This window comes from Bidens hawaiensis, unplaced genomic scaffold, assembly GCF_021521415.1.
Source record: "Bidens hawaiensis isolate Kalapana, Puna unplaced genomic scaffold, B.hawaiensis_p1.1 tig00005084_1, whole genome shotgun sequence".
In the NCBI taxonomy this organism is placed as follows: Eukaryota; Viridiplantae; Streptophyta; class Magnoliopsida; order Asterales; family Asteraceae; genus Bidens; species Bidens hawaiensis.
This window is the reverse complement of record NW_027491325.1, coordinates 618,034-636,644: the sequence shown is the minus strand read 5'-3', so window position 1 is coordinate 636,644 and position 18,611 is coordinate 618,034. Positions and strand designations below refer to the sequence as shown.

Below are 18,611 nucleotides of genomic sequence, written 5' to 3'. Positions count from 1 at the left end.
CAATTTCAAATGAAATTTATTATGGATTTATTCATTGCAAGTCTGCTAAGGAAATGTGGATGCACTGAAAGAGTAATTTGGCAAAACTTCGTAAGTCCTTGAGAATACACAAGAAATTCTCGCATGGCAATATGAGGCATTTTATCATCTGAAAGGAAAGAGTTTAACTCAACAATCTGAAAGGTTCACTTAATAAATAGTGAATTAAAAGTGGCTGATGTTCATTACACTAACTCTGTTTGAATAACAAATTTATGTGATCTATGCCAGAAAATTGGGACACTCGAGCTATAATTCTAATAACATTACCCAGTTTCAAGGATCTGAGTTTAACAATTCTTCATGGTATGTTGCTTACCTTTGAGAGAGAAATTAGTTAAAAGAAAAGGTTGATCTCAACTGGTAAATCTGTTAATGATCATACCATTAGATTAGCACTTTTGTGTCAAAAAACTCAGTCCACTCGAACTACTGACCAAGCTTATGACTATCATATAGGCATAACTACTGGTATTGGTTTAGGGTTTGAGAATCAAGCTTTTGTTGCTCATGAGAATCCTTAAATTATGTCTGACAATCTATCCTTCATCATGGATGATTTGCAGTATATAGATCTAGTGGATCTGTAGGAAATGGAATTTTAAACTCACAGCTTTTGTTGACAGTCAGAACAAACAAGTTCTATAAGAGAACTGGAAGGAAATTTCTAGGACTTAATAATAGGACACAAATTGGATTTGATAAGTCGAAAATGACATGTCACAAATGTTACAGACTATGACACTTTTCCAGAGAATGCAGAACCCAAATGTAGTCCAGCCTTTAATAACCTATCCTAGTTTCACATCCTAATTCTCAACAACAAAACTTCAACAATCATTCCACAACTCACTTTGTTCAAACTCAAAATATGCAAAATACTGTCCCTCGGCATCAGTATGTACAAATTCCTCAACTATGTAGCAAATGCATTATGTTCCAACTCTTATCACTTAACCTGCCAGCACCTAAGTTCAACCTACAAACCTTACTATGCATGGTCCGTCTTCCTCAACTCAAGACAACACTAAAACAAGCTTCTTCACACAAGAATTTTTAAACTAGAGTAGCTTACCTGTGACATTTGAGCCAAAACAAGGTACACCTCAGTACGTATTTACCGATTAAGCAAATAAACGCCTTTTGCGTAACAAATGAACGATTAACCGAACGGGTCGGGTTATGACCCAGATATCTCGGGGGGCCATTTATAAGTGATATACGATCTATACAAGCTAAAATATTAGAAATATGATCTTAGTTTGATAGCAAACAAGTTAAACGAAAACATGCTCATTTAACCGCCCGCTATAGATTTAAACATGAAAGATAGTTACAAACCAAGCATTGTATCATCCGTTAAGCCGAAAAAGACTTACCAAACACTTATTTGAAATGATTTAAGCGATCCGTGAAAATATTTTTGATTTTTACAAACGTATAGTATGTTTTTATAATTTTACACAAAACTAGCCGAAAAACACTCGTTTTCGCGCTGTTTAACGCACCCGATAAGTTTTTCGCGCCAAAAACCGAACCCGAACTAAATTTGGACCGGGATTTTCGTGTTTGGGCTTGAGAAATCAGAAACTTGGGCCAAAATGGGCCCAAAGTGGGCCCATGATGGTCCGATCGCAGCAGCAGCCCCCCCCCCCCCCATTTTTATTCTTTCACATTTAAACTAGATACAAGATATTTTCAACATTATTTCTTAAAAATTCTGGACATAAACTTCTTCTCCAGCCAAAAACTCAAGAAACCCTAAGGTAAACAACTTAAATAAGCTACTTTTACACTTGTTTAAACTTGTTTAATACCATAAAAACATGTCTTGGTTACTAAAAATCATTCATAACCGTGTAAAAATCCTAAAAATGGTCCATAAACATGTTTTGATCATGCACATGGTAAGGAACCTTTTTTGATAGTTTTTTTGGCCATAAACACGGATTAAAGGGTTGAAACGACGTTTTTACGGTTCAAAAGTTCGTTTTTGTGCACTAGCCGAAACCCTAACTTAAGGGCTGTTATGTTGATGAAATATTGCTTGATTTGTGATATAGGACTTGTACCTATCTTGCTTAGAAGCACAAGAACCTGAAAACTTGATTAAAAGGTCGGAAACGAGCCAAACCCGCTAAGGTAATGCCGAAACACTCGCTTACGGGCTATTTAGATTAAGGTTATGATGTGCATATTTTTAGGACTTGAAATTTTGCAGGGACATCAGGGACCATGTCAATAAGTCCTTGTTCAAATTTGGTAATCTTTCGACTATCCGAGAATATTTGGCGAATTTATTACCGAATTGGGACGTTTATTTGGGAAAAATAGCTAAAATACTTCAAAAATTATGAAAATTTTCTGGGAACTCAGATTTAATGTATTTTGATCACATATGAATTTTGGAATCATTTGGAGAAGTTTAAAGGTGTTTTGTTTATTTGCGTTCGTGTGAATTTTTACAGCCGAATTTGGGCCGAAAAGAATATTGCACGAGTTTTTTACATTCTGGAATTGATACAGGTTGTTTTGGGACATGATTTGAGTATTCAGGAATTTTTGTGGAATTTTTGGAAATTGTTTGGGGTAAACGGACGATTTTCAGACGAAATATAGCTGATAAAATGAATTTTTATAAATTAATAAATCAGTAAATAAATTCCAGAAATACTTTTATAAAAATATACATATTTTAATTGATAAGTGGTTAAATTTTCATAATTTAATGATTAACGGTTAATTAATTATGCTAATCTGAATATTAAACAAATTCAGTTTTTATAAAAAACCGGCAAATTCGCGACTAATGAATCTGCGGGAATATCAAAACAGCAAGAGTGATCAAAAATCATATTTTTGGACTAATTAAGTAAAAATGAACTTTTCTATGAGAAACCTGGACAATCCGGGTGGATTGTGCGCGTTTCTTCTCAAATCAAACTGTATAAACGGAAACGGGCCCCGTGGCTAATCCGGGACCCCAGTATGTGATCTTTCTTTATAACTTAATCATTTTATTAACCAATACATTTACCGAAGCTTATTTTCCCATAACTGTTTTCTGAACGCGTAAATGAGCAACTTGGCCCAGCTGGGAAAACGGGAAATCTGAGCCAAGTTCAGTTTTAAGTATTAGACATTGAACAACGTCACAACCTAAGCCTTTTGCCAGTTTCTGGGCGTTCCAGCTACGCCCAGATTAGTTATACAGCCCAGTTTAGTATTGGAATTATAATAATATTAAAATATTAATATTATTATAATATTGATTATAGGGACTACTGATAGCGGACTGAACAAACCACGAGCTGATACAGTACTGATTATCTACTAAACCGTGAGTTTCATGACCCCACTTTTAAACTGTTTTACGAACCTTTGGGGTGAAAAGCATGTTTGATTACATATACATACCTGAAACATGTACTGATGTGAATTATCTAAGTGCTAACACACGAAAGTCCCCACGATCACAGTGATTAACTTCGAGCCGGTGGCTTGTGATTAGTACTATTGGTTTGACAAACCCAAACGGAGCCGGCACGGTTTGCCGAGACACCAAAACCGTTTGCACATGACCATAAATTTTTACGAACCAGCTATGTAGTGTTAGACATAGCTACCGGGGCATGTTGTGGGCGGAAAGGGGCCACAGTGGTTGATTAAGCATGGGAAATGGAGGCACGCAGCACGAATAGTCCAGGCTTCACTGTAGCTTAGCATAATTACATCACATACATCAATTACATCACATACATCATTTACATACATACATACTTATCTCATGATTACAAGTGCTGACTTGTGAATACTCATTACTGTTTTCTTGAAACTCGTGAAACTCACCAACTCTAGTAGTTGACCCGTTTTAAACTGCTTTTCAGGTGTACCTAAATCGGAATGATTGGGTGATCTGTCACGTGCCTGAAGTGTGTGGTTGATGCTATGTGAATAGAAGCAAGGGTGTTAGTAGTAAGAATGTATAGTTAACGAACTAGTTTTATTTGTATCGCCTAGACTGTAAAACAATGATAGAACGAAGAAATGTAATATATTGTAAATTAGTTTGTAATGTTTCTTTATAAACAATGTGTTGATATCAGAGGTGTCTGTTACATTCCCGTTTTACGCTTCCGCATTGTGCTAGTCGGGGTGTGACATTACCAGATGAGACGAGAACAAAGGATTTAGCTCTTGTGGTGATAGATGTTGAATCAGCATGTATGAAAGAGCTAAAGGCATATTAGAAGATTGAAATCAATAAAGTGTTGATGATAAATGAAAATGATGCTGGAGTAGCAACTATTGATGGGAAGGCACTTTCAACTGCAGTTAATGAGGTAACCTTATAAGTATGTCAAAATTTGGGTTCTAGTGAGTGTCTCATTGCATTTTCTAACATAAAAATGGCAAACATGAAACTGTTAAAGAAAGTTATAGAACTTGAAACAGTTGTTTCAAAATCAAAGGCAGATTTAGATCTTAAAATGAGTAAGAAAGACAAAGAGATTTTGAAATTAAAGCTTGATATGTCTGATAAAAATGCTTATGTTGAAACTTGTTAAGCAAATACAATGAATGCAAGAAAACATTAGAAAACACTCAAGTAAATTGTAAAAAAAAATGGATTAAATCTAGTAATGGTTTCGAAATGCTATTGAGTAAACAGACCAATAGCAATGTGAAATGCTATTGAGTAAACAACCTCAGGATTTTCTCCAATTACTTCTTACAATTGTGTTGATGAACTTGAGGAGAAGTTGTTTTTCAGACACAAGTTCCATCAGTTGTTTCACAAAGTACTGTTCCATTAAAACTTGCTCATCAAGAGAAAAATGGAGATTGGTCTCAAACAACTGATGCAATATAAGGATTCAAACCAATTTATTTTACAGAATTGACTAGTCAAAAGTCATTAGTTGAATGTAACTCATCAGCAATTTCAGTATCTATTGAGGATTCAATCAAAACACCTAATGCGCACAAGGCATCAGTAGTTTTAACCCAAACGACTGAAGCTTCAAAAGAATCAATAAGTTTCAAAGAAAATTGAATCCACAAAGCTAGTAGCAACTACTCCTGCAGTTGTTCCTAGAATAGTTGTTACACATCTCAAAGGTTAATTATTTGTAACGTTCACACAGAAATTCATCCAACATTTGTACCTAGATACAAATGACTAGGAACATTTTTTGTTGACATATTGGGTGTAACAAAGAAGAAAACATCTAAAAATGGTCCAAATAAGTATTTGTTTCCAAATCCTTGTGATGTTTGTCATAAAAAAAATCATTTAACAGAAAATTGTAGATTTTGAATGCAGTTGAACACAAAAAGATTATTGTAACACCTGATATATTTACTCAAAATCAGAAATCCACACCTAAAAAGAAAGTTCAATTTGAATGTGTTAAAACACTTGTTACTATGGCTTTAAAGAGCATCCCAAGTTCAAGAACTGTCCAAGTAACAGATGTTCCATCCACTACAATCTTACCAAGGCAAGAAGCTATTTCAAACAGTCAAATAGTTGTTTCATAAAATGTTGAGATTAAATTGCTAATGGAAAATTAAAAGAATTTGATGAATCTTATAAAGAGTCTTCAACAGCCTATTTCTTTGTCTTCCTCACAAGAGCAACCCAAGACCAAAGGGTCTTGTCTTAATCCTTCTAACTAAAATTTCCTTGATGTGTAGAGCGTTTTCACATGCCTTGAAAGCTTATGTTGATAGTGGAGGCTCTAGTCACATGACACGGAAAAGATCTCTTCTCTCAGAATTCAAAAAACATGGAGGAGAGGAGGAGGAGGAGGAGGATGAGGCGCTATTTCCTTTGGCAATGATGAAAAAAGGGATGTGTTAAGATCATGGAAAGCAGAAGCAGGTAAGTTGATATTTGAGAATGTTAACTTGATTGTCAAATTAAGATTCGATTTGTTAAGTGTATCACAGATGTGTGATAAGGGATATGGTGTTTTATTTACCAAGAAAGCATGCAAAATTTTCAACTCAGACTGTGTAAAGCATATTCAAAAACTGATTGCGGAAAGGCATTGTTAACTACAAACATGAGTGGCAATGTCTATGTTGTAGACATGCACAAGGATAACAATATCCCTACTGCGACATGTTTTCTTAGTAGAGCATCAACAATAGAAACAGATCTATGACATAGAAGATTAGGTCATGTTAATTTACAAACAATTAACAATCTAACCAAGAATCAACTTGTTAGAGGTCAATCTGACAACGAATATTTCTGTGATGAAACTTTTGTTACTTGTTTAGATGGCAAACAACAAAATGTCTTGTATAAGTCAATAGAAGAGTCCAAATCTACTTCTTGTTTTAATCTCTCACACATGGATCTTTTTAGACCGGTTTGAATACTGAGTTTTTGGAAAGAAAAGGTATTGTCTTGTGATTTTATATGATTGCTCAAGGTAAACATCGACATTCTTCTTGCACTCAATTGATGAAACAGCTGAAAAGGTCAAGAACTTCATTGTATAAGTGGAGAGACAATTTAATCTTCCTGTAAAAATCCTAAGAAGAGCTGAATTTAAGAATGAGTGCTAGATACTTTCTGTATCTTAAAAGGCGTTATCAAAAAATTCAGTATTCCAAGGCAGCCCAACAAAATGGTGTAGTGGAAAGGAAGAACAAAATACTCATTGAAGCTACCAGATCCACGCTTGCTGATTCATGCTTACCTTTATATTTTTGGGCAGAAGAAGTTAACACTGCTAGATATGTTCAGAATATGATTTTGATAAATCAAAAACATGAGAATAAAGCCTATGAGATTCTTTATAACATAAAACTTAATCTCAGTTTTCAAGCCTTTGGTTGCTCATGTTTTATCTTGAATCTAAGACCCAATTTCAAAATTTGCAGCCAAGGTTGATTGTGGTTATTTCTTAGGCTATTCCTCTATATCTAAGGCATATATAGTTTTTAACTTTGGGAAAAAGATTGTAAAGAAACATTAAATGTATCTTATTTAAAAATTCCTATTGATCATGCGGATTTATTTAATTGTGATATCTTATAGTATGAGCCTAAAACTAATAAATCTACTGATACATGTACTCATTCAGACAGGCTCAGGCTGTACATATTTGAAGAATCAGATACAAAGAACAACAACACTTTGATCCAAAATATTGGTCATGTTCAACCAGCTGCTATTCAAGGAAATTCTGGAAGTATAACTATTGATGCTTAAACAACTATTATCCAAAATGAACTACAACATTTCGTTGTTGTTAGTCCATCAGTTGTTACACAGAACCGTTACTTACCATCAATGCCCCCACCATTAATAACTTATTCTCAATCACTAGTTTCAACACAAACTTCCTCAAACACTATAAGAGACATCGTTCCTTATGGGTTTCATGCATCACATCCTCAAGAATAGATAATTGGTGACATTCAATACGGTGTTCTCACAAGAAGTCAGCAAGCAAATGTTTGTTAGTTTTCTAGATTTCTATCTCAAGTTGAACCAATTAAATATCAAATTGTTTTAAGAGAAAACAGTTGGGTAGAGGCCATGCAATTGGTACTCATGAAATTTACCAAAATGCATGTATAGGAATTATGCCTAAAACTAGAGGGTAAAACCACCTCTTCTAAAAAGTATGCTGAGTTAAAATCCTTTCTTTCCAATAAATTCCAAATTCTTCAAACCAAGGTCAACATTGGCACCATAATTTAAAGAAATTCCTTAAACACTCTTGCAAAGAGCTAAGGAGACAGATGGTTAACCAGAGGAATCAACTTGAAAAACTCACATGAATAGCTCCTCTTGCACCATGGTTTAAGGAGCAAGTTGATGCTGCTGCTGATGCCAAAAAGGGGTAGAGTATTTTGGAGGCTTCTCAGAAGGCAGCTGAAAAGAAACTAGATGAATCAGCAAACAAAGCTGCTAAAGAATCTACACAGTTGAAAGAAATATTAAGAAGGAAAAGAGAAAGAAAAGGGCAAGGCCTTGGTCAGGCAACTCAGAGAAAAACCAGATGTAACAAGCTCATCAATGACCAAGAGACTAAAGTCCAAGTCCTAGAAAGTAAAAAAAAAAGGAACACAAAGACCAGTTGTTTCTCAAACAACTGATGGAACTGATGAAATACCAATAGTTTCTCAAACTACTAATGAGCAAACAGTTGTTTCACCAACAGCTGATACAAGACTAGCAGTTTTACAAACTGCTGATGCCTCTGAAGTTACATACACTACTGGTTCTCCACAAGAACAAACAGTAGTTTTAGAGACTGTTGAAGCACCCAAGGTTCCACAAGAACCAATAGCTATTCTTAAAGTTGTTGACACTAATGTGGTTTAAACTATATACATTTTATTTAAATATTTCGTACACTTTTATTAAATTTTGAATAGGTTTTTATTGAAAACTACTCTGAATTGATTCTTATTTAAAAGTTTTAAAAAGACAACGAACTAAATTGATCAATGAAAATATTTTATTTAATATTTATCAACCACAAAAGTTAAGTGTGTCTTACGTAATGGTTCAAACAATAGTTTATCTTAATAAACATAAATGCATATCATATGAACTAAAAGGTATTTATTTACTTACTAGAAGTTGAATTACACGTAAAAGTCAAATGCATTTATTTACTTGTGATATAATTTGAATGCAGGTTTCACCAATTGGACTTTGGGCTTTAGGCCGACTCAAATTAAATAAAAAAAGGAAGGTAGGGCAACTTCTCAACATATTATTATCCTATCAGATTGTGAGAAGGGGGGACGGCGGAATTGTTTTGGAGGCCGCATCAAATGAAAAAAAAAGTTTTGTTTTTGGGTGAGGAGTACCACAACAAAGAGTCACGTATTATTTTCTTTCTTCGTAAGTTGGAGTTAGAGCATTGGAAGCATATTTCTTTGGTTTGCTAACCATTTACTCTTTATAAAAAGACTCTTTGTCATTTATTTTCAGTTATTGTTATCATGGATTTTGCTACTTATTTTGACTTGTTTGTTATTATTATGAGTAGCTAAAATCTTATAACTACCTAGGTTTGGTTGATTGACGATGTTTTAGCAATTGTTTTGGGTTAGCTAACGAACATATAATTGATTTTCTATTGTCAAGTTCATATTATTATGGTTTTATTCTATGATTTCTATTGAGTTTGTCAATATTTTATTAATTAAACCCCGTGTGATTTTATCTTTACATGAATTTGTTTCATGTTTTGTTTAGGATTGCATGCTAGACTGATTACTTGGTGTTTTTGGTCGTTTGTGGTAGACGTCACCATAGGGTTTGATTGGTTAGAGTTGTTTATCTCAGTGGTTCATCTCCTTTTAGTCAGACCAAGACATTAGGAGTCGGTTTATCTCTTTGGTCTAGTTGATTTAGTTAGCCGTTGCGAGACCACGTTCGGTTTTCTAGCCGTTGATTAGGTTAATTTGTAAGCTGAATTATTTAATCTTTAATATAGAATTACCCCTTATTCCCTAGGTTTGTTAGGATTACGAGCCTTAGAAGAATTTGTGATTTTTATACGGATCAAGTAATAAATCATTAGGGTACTTAGAAAATCAACCGTGCTTTACCTATCTTTCTAGACGTTTTTTGGGGTTTTTAGTAAAACTGACTGTGGGGACCTATTTTCCCTTATTATTGTTTAGTTAGATTATCTTTAGAACCCGGTTTCTGTGTTCGTTGTCACCCGAGCGTCGTTGATAGTCGTTAAGATTCCCTACCTAGGTGGTTCCCCTTCATCATATTTGAGAGCTCCGTTAGTTTCGTTAAGTCGAGTAAGTTAGTTAACTTAGTTTATATTAATTAAAATAAAATAAAAAAATAATAATAATTAATCAAATATTGTTTTAGGGCAGGACTTTGTTAGGGTTTAGTATCCGAGCCACCTCTAGTGTCCTTGAGTTCGATACCCAGACTTCCTTTCTCTTTGCTACACGCGACCAGTACACTTGCCGATTGTGTGAACTAGGTTAGGTTGTTTGGTTTTTAAAGCTTAAGTTGCGAATCATTTTATTAGTTATATATATATTTTTGCACAACAAGTTTTTGGCGCTGTTGCCGGGGACACGGTTTGAGGCGATTAGAGAACGACCCGAGTTGGGAACTTGCCTGTTTATTTTTGTTTTCTAGTTTAGATTAGTTTAGCTTAATTAGTTTCATTTTGTTTATTTTCGTTTAGTTAAGGGCTCTACGTGCTACTTGAAAAAAAAATTATTTGCCTTTTATTTGAGCTTACACCTGTTTATCTCACTAGTGCATGCCACACACACGTTCGCAGGGACCTTCCAAGTCAAAACCTTTTTCCAAACCCGAACGTGAGTTTCATAGGCGATCTAAGGCACCTCCAGCCGCAGAAGAAATGGGCGACGCAGTAGCACCACCGAAGAGGACCGTTGCAGACCGGGCCCGTCCGGCCAATGCTGGCGCGAGATCCAGCATCATTCCTCCAGCCATCACGGTAAACACGAATTGGCAGATTCCATCTAATATTCTGAACACTATTTCACATTCTTCACAATTTCACGGGTTGATCCACCAAAACCCGCATTCTCATCTCACTCGCATTGCTCGTATTTGCGACACATTCAATCTCACTGGCGTTTCTGAAGATGCTATCAAGCTTCGCGTCTTTCCATTCTCACTCGTTGATCAGGCTAGTCTGTGGCTTGAATCCCTCCCACAGGGGTCCATAGCTACTTGGGCGCTATGCAGGCCAACTTTCTTGAAAAATACGATCCTCCGGCTAAAGCCGCTCGTTTGCGTAATCAAATTCATTCTTTCCAAACGGAGGACACCGAGACATTCTACGAGGCATGGGAGCGATTCAAGAATCTTCTAGCATTATGTCTGAAACATGGCCTCCAAGACTGGGCAGTTGTCGAGAAGTTCTATAACGGGGTGACATATGCGACACAGAGTATGCTTGACACGGCTGCAGGAGGCAACTTGCTGACGACAAAGGATACCGATGAGTGCATAGCCCTGTTCAATGGGTTAGCCATGAGTGGATACCAGCGACCACCCGCTAGGAGTTCCAAGAGCGTCGAGTCTACATCACGTCGCGTACATCCGGTCGACACGAACACCGCACTTACGGCACAGGTTGAGGCGTTAACGAAGATGGTGAAGGGCCTACAGGTGAAGAGTCAGCTTTGCGAGATTTGTAGAGGGGGCCATGTGATATAAGGCTAAATAACTAATCCCTTGTATATTTTAATTAATATTTTAATCGTTTATGTTCGGTTTTTGTTAGGATTTGTATACTACTAAATTGAATAACGTAGGTCCCGGGACTTGTTCCTGGTTTAAGAGAGCGAAAAATGAGCTAAAACAAGCCTAACCAGTGAACCGGAGCATCAGGAAACGAACTGGACCGCATCAGAATTGAACCGGAGCATCAGGAAATGAACCGGACCGCATCAGAATTGAACCGGACCGGTCAGACAAGCCCCTCCTACTTTGCCGGAGCGCTGCGCAGCCAACATCAGACTCCCCGTCGCGCGGCGCGGCGGCGATTTTAGTCCAGAAACTTCGGTTTTTACCTGTTTTGGGCCCAGAAAACCTATTTAAACACCTCTAAACTCAACCTTAAAGATAACCTAAATACCCTGGTCGTTTTGGACGAATTTGGGAGCTCAATAGAGGATATTTCCGAGGGTTTGAAGGCTACGAATCAGCCGGCGAAGTGCTTATCATTCAAGAACGAAGAACACGGGTTTTATCGCCTTTAATCTTCCGTTCTTATTTATTTTCGTCATGATTTCGTCTATTATTGTTTTGTTTGATTTTAAGATGCTAGGCTAAACATTATAGACTGCCTAGGCTTATGATGAACCTATTTTGACGTTGTGTTTTGATTTGGGATTTATTTACGTTATGGTTTTTATGATTTAGTAAAAGGTTTACTTATATTAAATTGATGCGTATGGATATTTAGGATTGTTTGATTAATTGTTATTATTCCATTATTTCCTTGATTATTGTTTGTCATTATGATAGGTTGCTTTAGGTCAATTACTTTGTGTTTTTGATTATTTTGTGATTGATTTCGATTAAGATCATAGGAATAATACTATTTAATCAAATAAACCTAAGTGTGCTGCTAACCTAAATAGCTGTAAGGTGCTATAGGTTATCGATAGATCTTTATTATTTGATCTTGCTAGATTTAGTTCTTCGTAAGGATTCCGTCTAGGTTTGATTATTTAATTATTGTCTATTGAATCAATTCGATATATTAAACTGCCTTTGATTTCCGCGTTGTAAGGTAGGATTTCGTATAAAGGAACTAAATTGTAAACAATTGGGTGACCGTAAGCGAACTTGATTTTTAATACTGGTGTGCGTTAAAACTTGTTAGAAATCCATAGGTTTTCTCTTGAGAAGGGTCAGCGGTCCTATTTGGTTTTTCTTTTAAGTGTCTATTTTACAATCCCAGTCTATAACTAAATATTTTCGCGAGTCAATTCATTACCGAAATTTAGGGGAGTCTAGCCTAAGTAGTTTTCTCATCATCATCTTATTTTCATAACAAACTTTGTTTTCATTTAATTTACTTGTTTTCTTAATTAGTTTTAATTATAGTATTAATTTAGTATTTTAAATAAAAACCCCCTTAAACAAATATAAATAATAAGTCGTGTTTTGTAGTCGAGTCTAATTAGCTAGTAAACGTAATTTAAAGAGTCTCGTGGGTTTGATATCCGGACTTACTTAGCTGTACTAGAGTCGACCGGTTCACTTGCCGGTTAGTAGTTTAGTTAAGTTTAAGAGTCTAGAATTTATTACTTAGTGTCTAGATTAGCGTGTTTTTATATACTACTTTTAGCACATCACCATGATACGAATAAGTGCCCCGTAGGTTTTTAGGAAGAGGCTGTTGACTTCATAAGCTATCCAAAGCGAAACCAAAATTCCTATAATTCGGGATGGAGAAGCAATCAAAACTCAAACTGGAGGAACGGAAATCAATCCGGCTTCCAGCAACGTCAAAGCCTATTTCAAGATTCCGTCGAGGGGCCAAGCAGTGGAGAGAAGAAGCCCACGTTAGAGGAGATGATGGCACAGCAGACACAGATGTTATCCCAGCTCATGACACGAGAAGATTCCCGTCATAAGGAAACCCAAGAGAAATTCAGTGAGCACGAAACCTTCATGAAAAATCAGGGAGCATCGATTCAGAATCTAGAGCGGCAGATGGGAGAGATAGCTAGTCGTTTAAATGAGAGGCCGCCAGGTACACTTCCGAGCAATACCGAGGAAAACCCGAAAGGATTCGTGAAAGCTGTGATTACTAGGAGCGGTGCAGGGGCACGTGACGAGCCCGTGATTCAGGAGGTGACTACTGAAGGAGTTGTCGAGCAGCCTGCGGTCGATGGAGAGGAGCAGGTAGACGAGGGGATTCAGATGGAGTCTCTGCCAGCCAAGGTGCACCAGAGGCGCAGTCTAGCAGGTACAGCACAGGCTGAGAAGCAATCCAAACCACCACTAAGAGTTTTTAAGCCCAAATTGCCATATCCCGGGAGACTTCAGATGGACAGAGACGAGGAGCAGAACGCCAAATTCTTAGAACACCTTAAGCAACTTCATCTAAACGTTCCATTCCTTGAGGCCTTGACTCAGATGCCTAAATATGCCAAGTTCCTCAAGGACATTCTCACTAATAAGCAGAAGTTAGCTGAAGTCTCTTCCGTTCCTCTTAGTGCTGGATGCTCTGCTGTTCTGCAGAGCAAGTTGCCTGAAAAGATGGCCGATCCTTGGAGTTTCACGATTCCTTGCATCTTAGGCGATGATACGGTTAGTCATGCATTGGCCGACCTTGGGGATAGCATTAACCTTATGTCGTATTCTGTTTTCAGTAGATTAGGTCTGGGTGAGCCGAGGCCCACGAGGATGAGCATTCAACTGGCGGACCGATCCGTAAAATATCCGCGTGGGATTGTTGAGAACATGTTCGTTCGTATCGGAAAATTCATCTTCCCGGTGGACTTCGTCATTCTTGATATGAACGAAGACGATAGCGTTCCGCTCATTCTAGGCAGACCTTTTCTTGCTACAGCGCAAGCGTTGATCGACGTTCGCTACGGTAAATTAATTCTTCGAGTTGGGGATGAGAACGTCACGTTTGACGTTCGACAGTCACTCAAGCATCCCAAATCGACTGATGACTCCCTATACTTCATTGATACGATCATGACTCATGTGGGGGAGTTTTTCAGTGACATCTGTGGAGGCTCCGCCTTAGACACACAGATTCTAGATAGGGAGATTCCAGAGGTTGAGATGGTTGCCATGACCGAACAGCCCTCTGATGCTGACGCCGAGTCATCCTCCCTTGATTCTGGCGTATCGACTGAGATTGTGCGAGTTGATTCGAATGACCAACCTTCCGTCGAGAGTCCTCCTTCTTCGTTAGAGCTTAAAGATCTACCCACTCATTTGGAGTACGCGTTTTTGGATAATGAGAGGAAGTTACCAGTGATTATTGTTTCTGCACTGACAGAGGGCGAGAAGATGAAGTGGTTAAAGGTTCTCAGGGCGCACAAGGAGGCCATTGCTTGGAAGATTATTGACATCAAAGGTATAAACCCCTCATTTTGCACTCATATAATCCTCATGGAGGATGATTTCAAAACCGTTGTTCAGCCTCAGAGAAGGCTAAATCTGAAGATGCAAGAGGTGGTGAAGAAAGAGATTATCAAACTCCTTGATGCAGGGATCATCTTTCCCACTTTCGATAGCCCCTGGGTTAGTCCAGTTCAAGTGGTTCCAAAAAAGGGTTGCATGACTGTCGTCACCAATGAGAGGAACGAGCTCATTTCCACTCAAACTGTGACTGGTTGGAGAGTTTGCATCGACTATCGCAGACTGAACGATGCCACTAGGAAAGACCACTTTCCTTTACCCTTCATTGACCAGATGCTGGAGCGTTTGGCAGGTCAGCAGTACTACTGCTTCCTTAATGGTTTCTCCAGGTATTTTCAGATCCCGATAGCTCCAGATGACCAGGAGAAAACCACATTCACTTGTCCTTATGGCACGTTTGCCTATAAACGTATGCCCTTCGGACTTTGCAACGCTCCAGCCACATTTCAGAGATGCATGGTAGCTATCTTTCACAACATGATTGAGGACTCCATGGAGGTTTTCATGGACGACTTTTCGGTGTTCGGGAGTTCCTTTGATCATTGTCTTTCTAATCTTGAAAAGATGATGTCTCATTGTGTTGATACCAACCTGGTCCTTAACTGGGAGAAGTGTCATTTCATGGTGCGCGAAGGCATTGTCTTGGGGCATCGAATCTCGAGTGCGGGGATTGAGGTAGATCGAGCCAAAATTGAAACAATCTCTAAACTCCCCCTGCCTACTTCTGTGAAATCTATTCGAAGCTTTTTGGGTCACGCTGGATTCTACCGTCATTTCATCAAAGATTTTTCAAAAATCGCGAGACCCTTGACTAAGCTTCTTGAGAAGGATGCTCCATTTGTCTTTTCTAAGCAGTGTATCGAGGCGTTTGATATTTTAAAAGATAAACTCGTTAACGCCCCGATCATGGTTGCTCCCGACTGGTCGTTACCATTTGAGTTGATGTGTGACGCGAGCGATTATGTAGTCGGTGCCGTTCTTGGACAGAGGAAGGAGAGACACTTCCATCCGATCTACTATGCGAGCCGGACCTTAAACGACGCTCAGGAGAACTACACCACCACTGAGAAAGAGCTTCTAGCTGTGGTGTTTGCATTTGATAAGTTTAGGTCCTATCTTGTTCTATCCAAGACCATTGTTTACACGGATCATGCTGCTATTCGATATCTCTTTAGCAAGCAAGATGCTAAGTCTCGTCTTATCCGTTGGATTCTGCTGCTACAAGAGTTTGATATAGAGATCCGTGATAAAAAGGGGGCCGAGAATGTGGCGGCCGATCATTTGTCATGCCTGGAGAGAGACGAAGTTGAAGATGAAGTTGTTGAGCTCGATGATCGTTTTCCTATCGAGAGTTTGATGTTTGTTAAGGCACAGGATGTCGGTTACCCTTGGTTTGCCGATATTGCGAACTTTCTTGTTGATGGGTCTATCCCGAAAAAGATGTCTCATCAGCAAAAGAAGAAATTCTTTGCTGGCGTTAAGTTCTACATCTGGGATGATCCATATTTGTTTTGTATCGGTGCCGATCAGCTTGTTAGGAGATGCGTGGATGCTTAGGAGGGATGGCAGATTTTGAGCCATTGTCACGAGGGACCGATAGGAGGGCATCATGGTGCGAGCCTCACCGCCAAGAAGGTATTTGATGCTGGATTTTATTGGCCGTCAGTGTTTAAGGATGCGTATACATTCGTTAGAGGTTGTGATCGTTGTCAGCGTATCGGTAATATCTCATCACGTAATGAGATGCCCCAGAATTCTATTCATGTTTGCGAGGTCTTCAACATCTGGGGTATTGATTTCATGAGCCCGTTCCCGTCATCTCGCGGGAACAAATACATACTCATGGCTGTAGATTATGTCTCAAAGTGGGTCGAGGCCAAAGCCTTACCCACGAATGACGCCAGTGTTGTAGTGAGATTTCTTAAGGCTCTTTTCTCTCGGTTTGGTGTTCCGAAAGCCTTGATCAGTGATCGAGGTACTCACTTCTGCAACGCGCAGATGGAGAAGGCGTTGCAACGCTATGGGGTCACCCATCGGCTTGCGACCGCCTACCACCCACAGACTAGTGGGCAGGTGGAAGTGAGTAACCGGGGAATTAAACGCATTCTTGAGAAGACGGTTGGGCTAAACCGAAAGGATTGGTTCGATAAGCTAGATGACGCTCTTTGGGCTTTCCGTACAGCGTATAAAACTCCGACTGGTTCTACACCATTTCGGATGATTTATGGGAAAGCTTGTCATCTACCCGTCGAGTTGGAGCATCGTGCCTCGTGGGCACTTCAGACGGTTAACCTCGATCTTTCGACTGCTGGAGATCATCGTTTTCATCAGCTGAATGAGTTAGAGGAGCTTGGTGATCATGCATATGCGCATTCATATAATTATAAGCAGAGGACTAAGGAGTTGCATGATCGAAAGTTACGAGGTAACAAACAATTCAAGTGTGGGGACACCGTACTTCTTTTTAATTCTCGGTTGAAATTATTCCCGGGAAAGCTTAAGTCCCGATGGTATGGACCGTACACGGTCAAGGAAGTCTTCCCGTATGGAGCAGTTGAGATTGAAGATAAAAACGGGAGCTTCAAGGTTAATGGTCACCGTCTCAAGCATTATATCGGCGAGAAGGCGGAAGAAAGGGAAGGCGTGGTCTTGCGCCTCACAGCATTTGACGCATAGGCATGATGGAGGGGTCAGGCTGAGGACCCGCTAAACTAAGTGCTCTCGGGAGGCAGCCCGAGTTGTAGAGTTTTGTAGTTATTTTTTTTATTTTATTTTCTGTTCAAGGTATCTCTCTATTAACGACCGCTCGTACTCAATCTCCATTCGAGTCGGTCGATTTTAGAAGTATTCTATATAAAAAAAAAATTAAAAAATGTAAAAATCCAAAAAAAAAATCATAAAATGCAAAAATACAAAAATATGTTTACTTCTTATATTTTCTTTTTGTTTTGTACGCCGCTATATGCGAGCGAGTGTGGTTTAGTACAGATGATATTTATTCGCATGATAGCTCTGATGGCTTTGTGGAACTTGCTCTCGAGGATCACAAGATTAAAAGACACGGCTGTTTACCAGGGGAGTATTAGTTCTTTTTCTTTGTATTTTAATTTCTAGAATAGTTTTATTTTTATTTCTTTTTCTTGTTCTCATCAAGGACGCTGTTTTCGTTCAAGTGTGGGGATGGGAGTTTATTTTACTTAGTTGTAGAAAAAAATAAAAATAAAAATAAAAATGAAAAAAATTTTAAAAAGCAAAAAAAAAATTAAAAAAAAGAGGCTTTTGAATGTCCCGTGTTTTTGAATTTCTGCGCTAAACAGGAAATGATATTATTACCGAATGTTTTGACAATCTCTTTGTGTTTTTCAAAAATAAAAAAATAAAAATAAATAAAAAATTATATAAATATAATAAATAAGAACAGTTTTGATAGGCCCGCACGTAATGTATGGCAACCGAACAGTTTTAGACTCAGTAATCAATGTGCTTGTAGGCTCAGCCTCCAAGAATGAAAAGGCGGTTTGGTTGTTGACTTAACTTTAGAAAATGGGATGAAATGGCGGGTCATACTCAAGCCTTATGTCTAGTTTGATCGTAAAAGTTAAAAATTTTATAGAAATTGGAATAGACTAATCATGCGATGCTTGGGTAGGCTTAACATTAGGGAATGCAAAGTAGCCTGTGATATAAACATAAATTTTATGCTTCTAGTTTTAGTGGTTAACGCTTCATAGGTTTATGGTTTTATAACCTTAAATCCTGTATTGATGGGATGCCCCGGGGGACGGACACCATGGGTCTTTATGCGATTTATCATTTAGGTATTCACATCTCACAAGTGGAGTTATGAATATTAAAAGAGCTCAAAGAGCGAACCCGCAGTTTATCTGCCAAATATAAGTCAATA

At 38.2% G+C, this 18,611-nt stretch overlaps 1 protein-coding gene across 1 annotated transcript; it reads left to right on the top strand.

The window, feature by feature from the left end:
- Positions 1-16,269: 16,269 nt before the first annotated feature.
- LOC143628911 (uncharacterized) lies at positions 16,270-17,383 on the top strand. The gene is made up of 2 exons (XM_077098354.1): positions 16,270-16,342; positions 16,890-17,383. Exons 1-2 carry the CDS (start codon positions 16,270-16,272, stop codon positions 17,381-17,383), a joined length of 567 nt encoding a protein of 188 aa, XP_076954469.1.
- Positions 17,384-18,611: the final 1,228 nt, after the last annotated feature.

Excerpts from the sequence above, each read along its gene's own strand:
- LOC143628911 (XM_077098354.1), top strand. The coding sequence starts at position 16,270 with ATGGCAGATTTTGAGCCATTGTCACGAGGGACCGATAGGAGGGCATCA. Across the intron at positions 16,343-16,889 it reads CGAGCCTCACCGCCAAGAAG|CGTATAAAACTCCGACTGGT; the intron begins GTATTTGATGCT and ends CTTTCCGTACAG.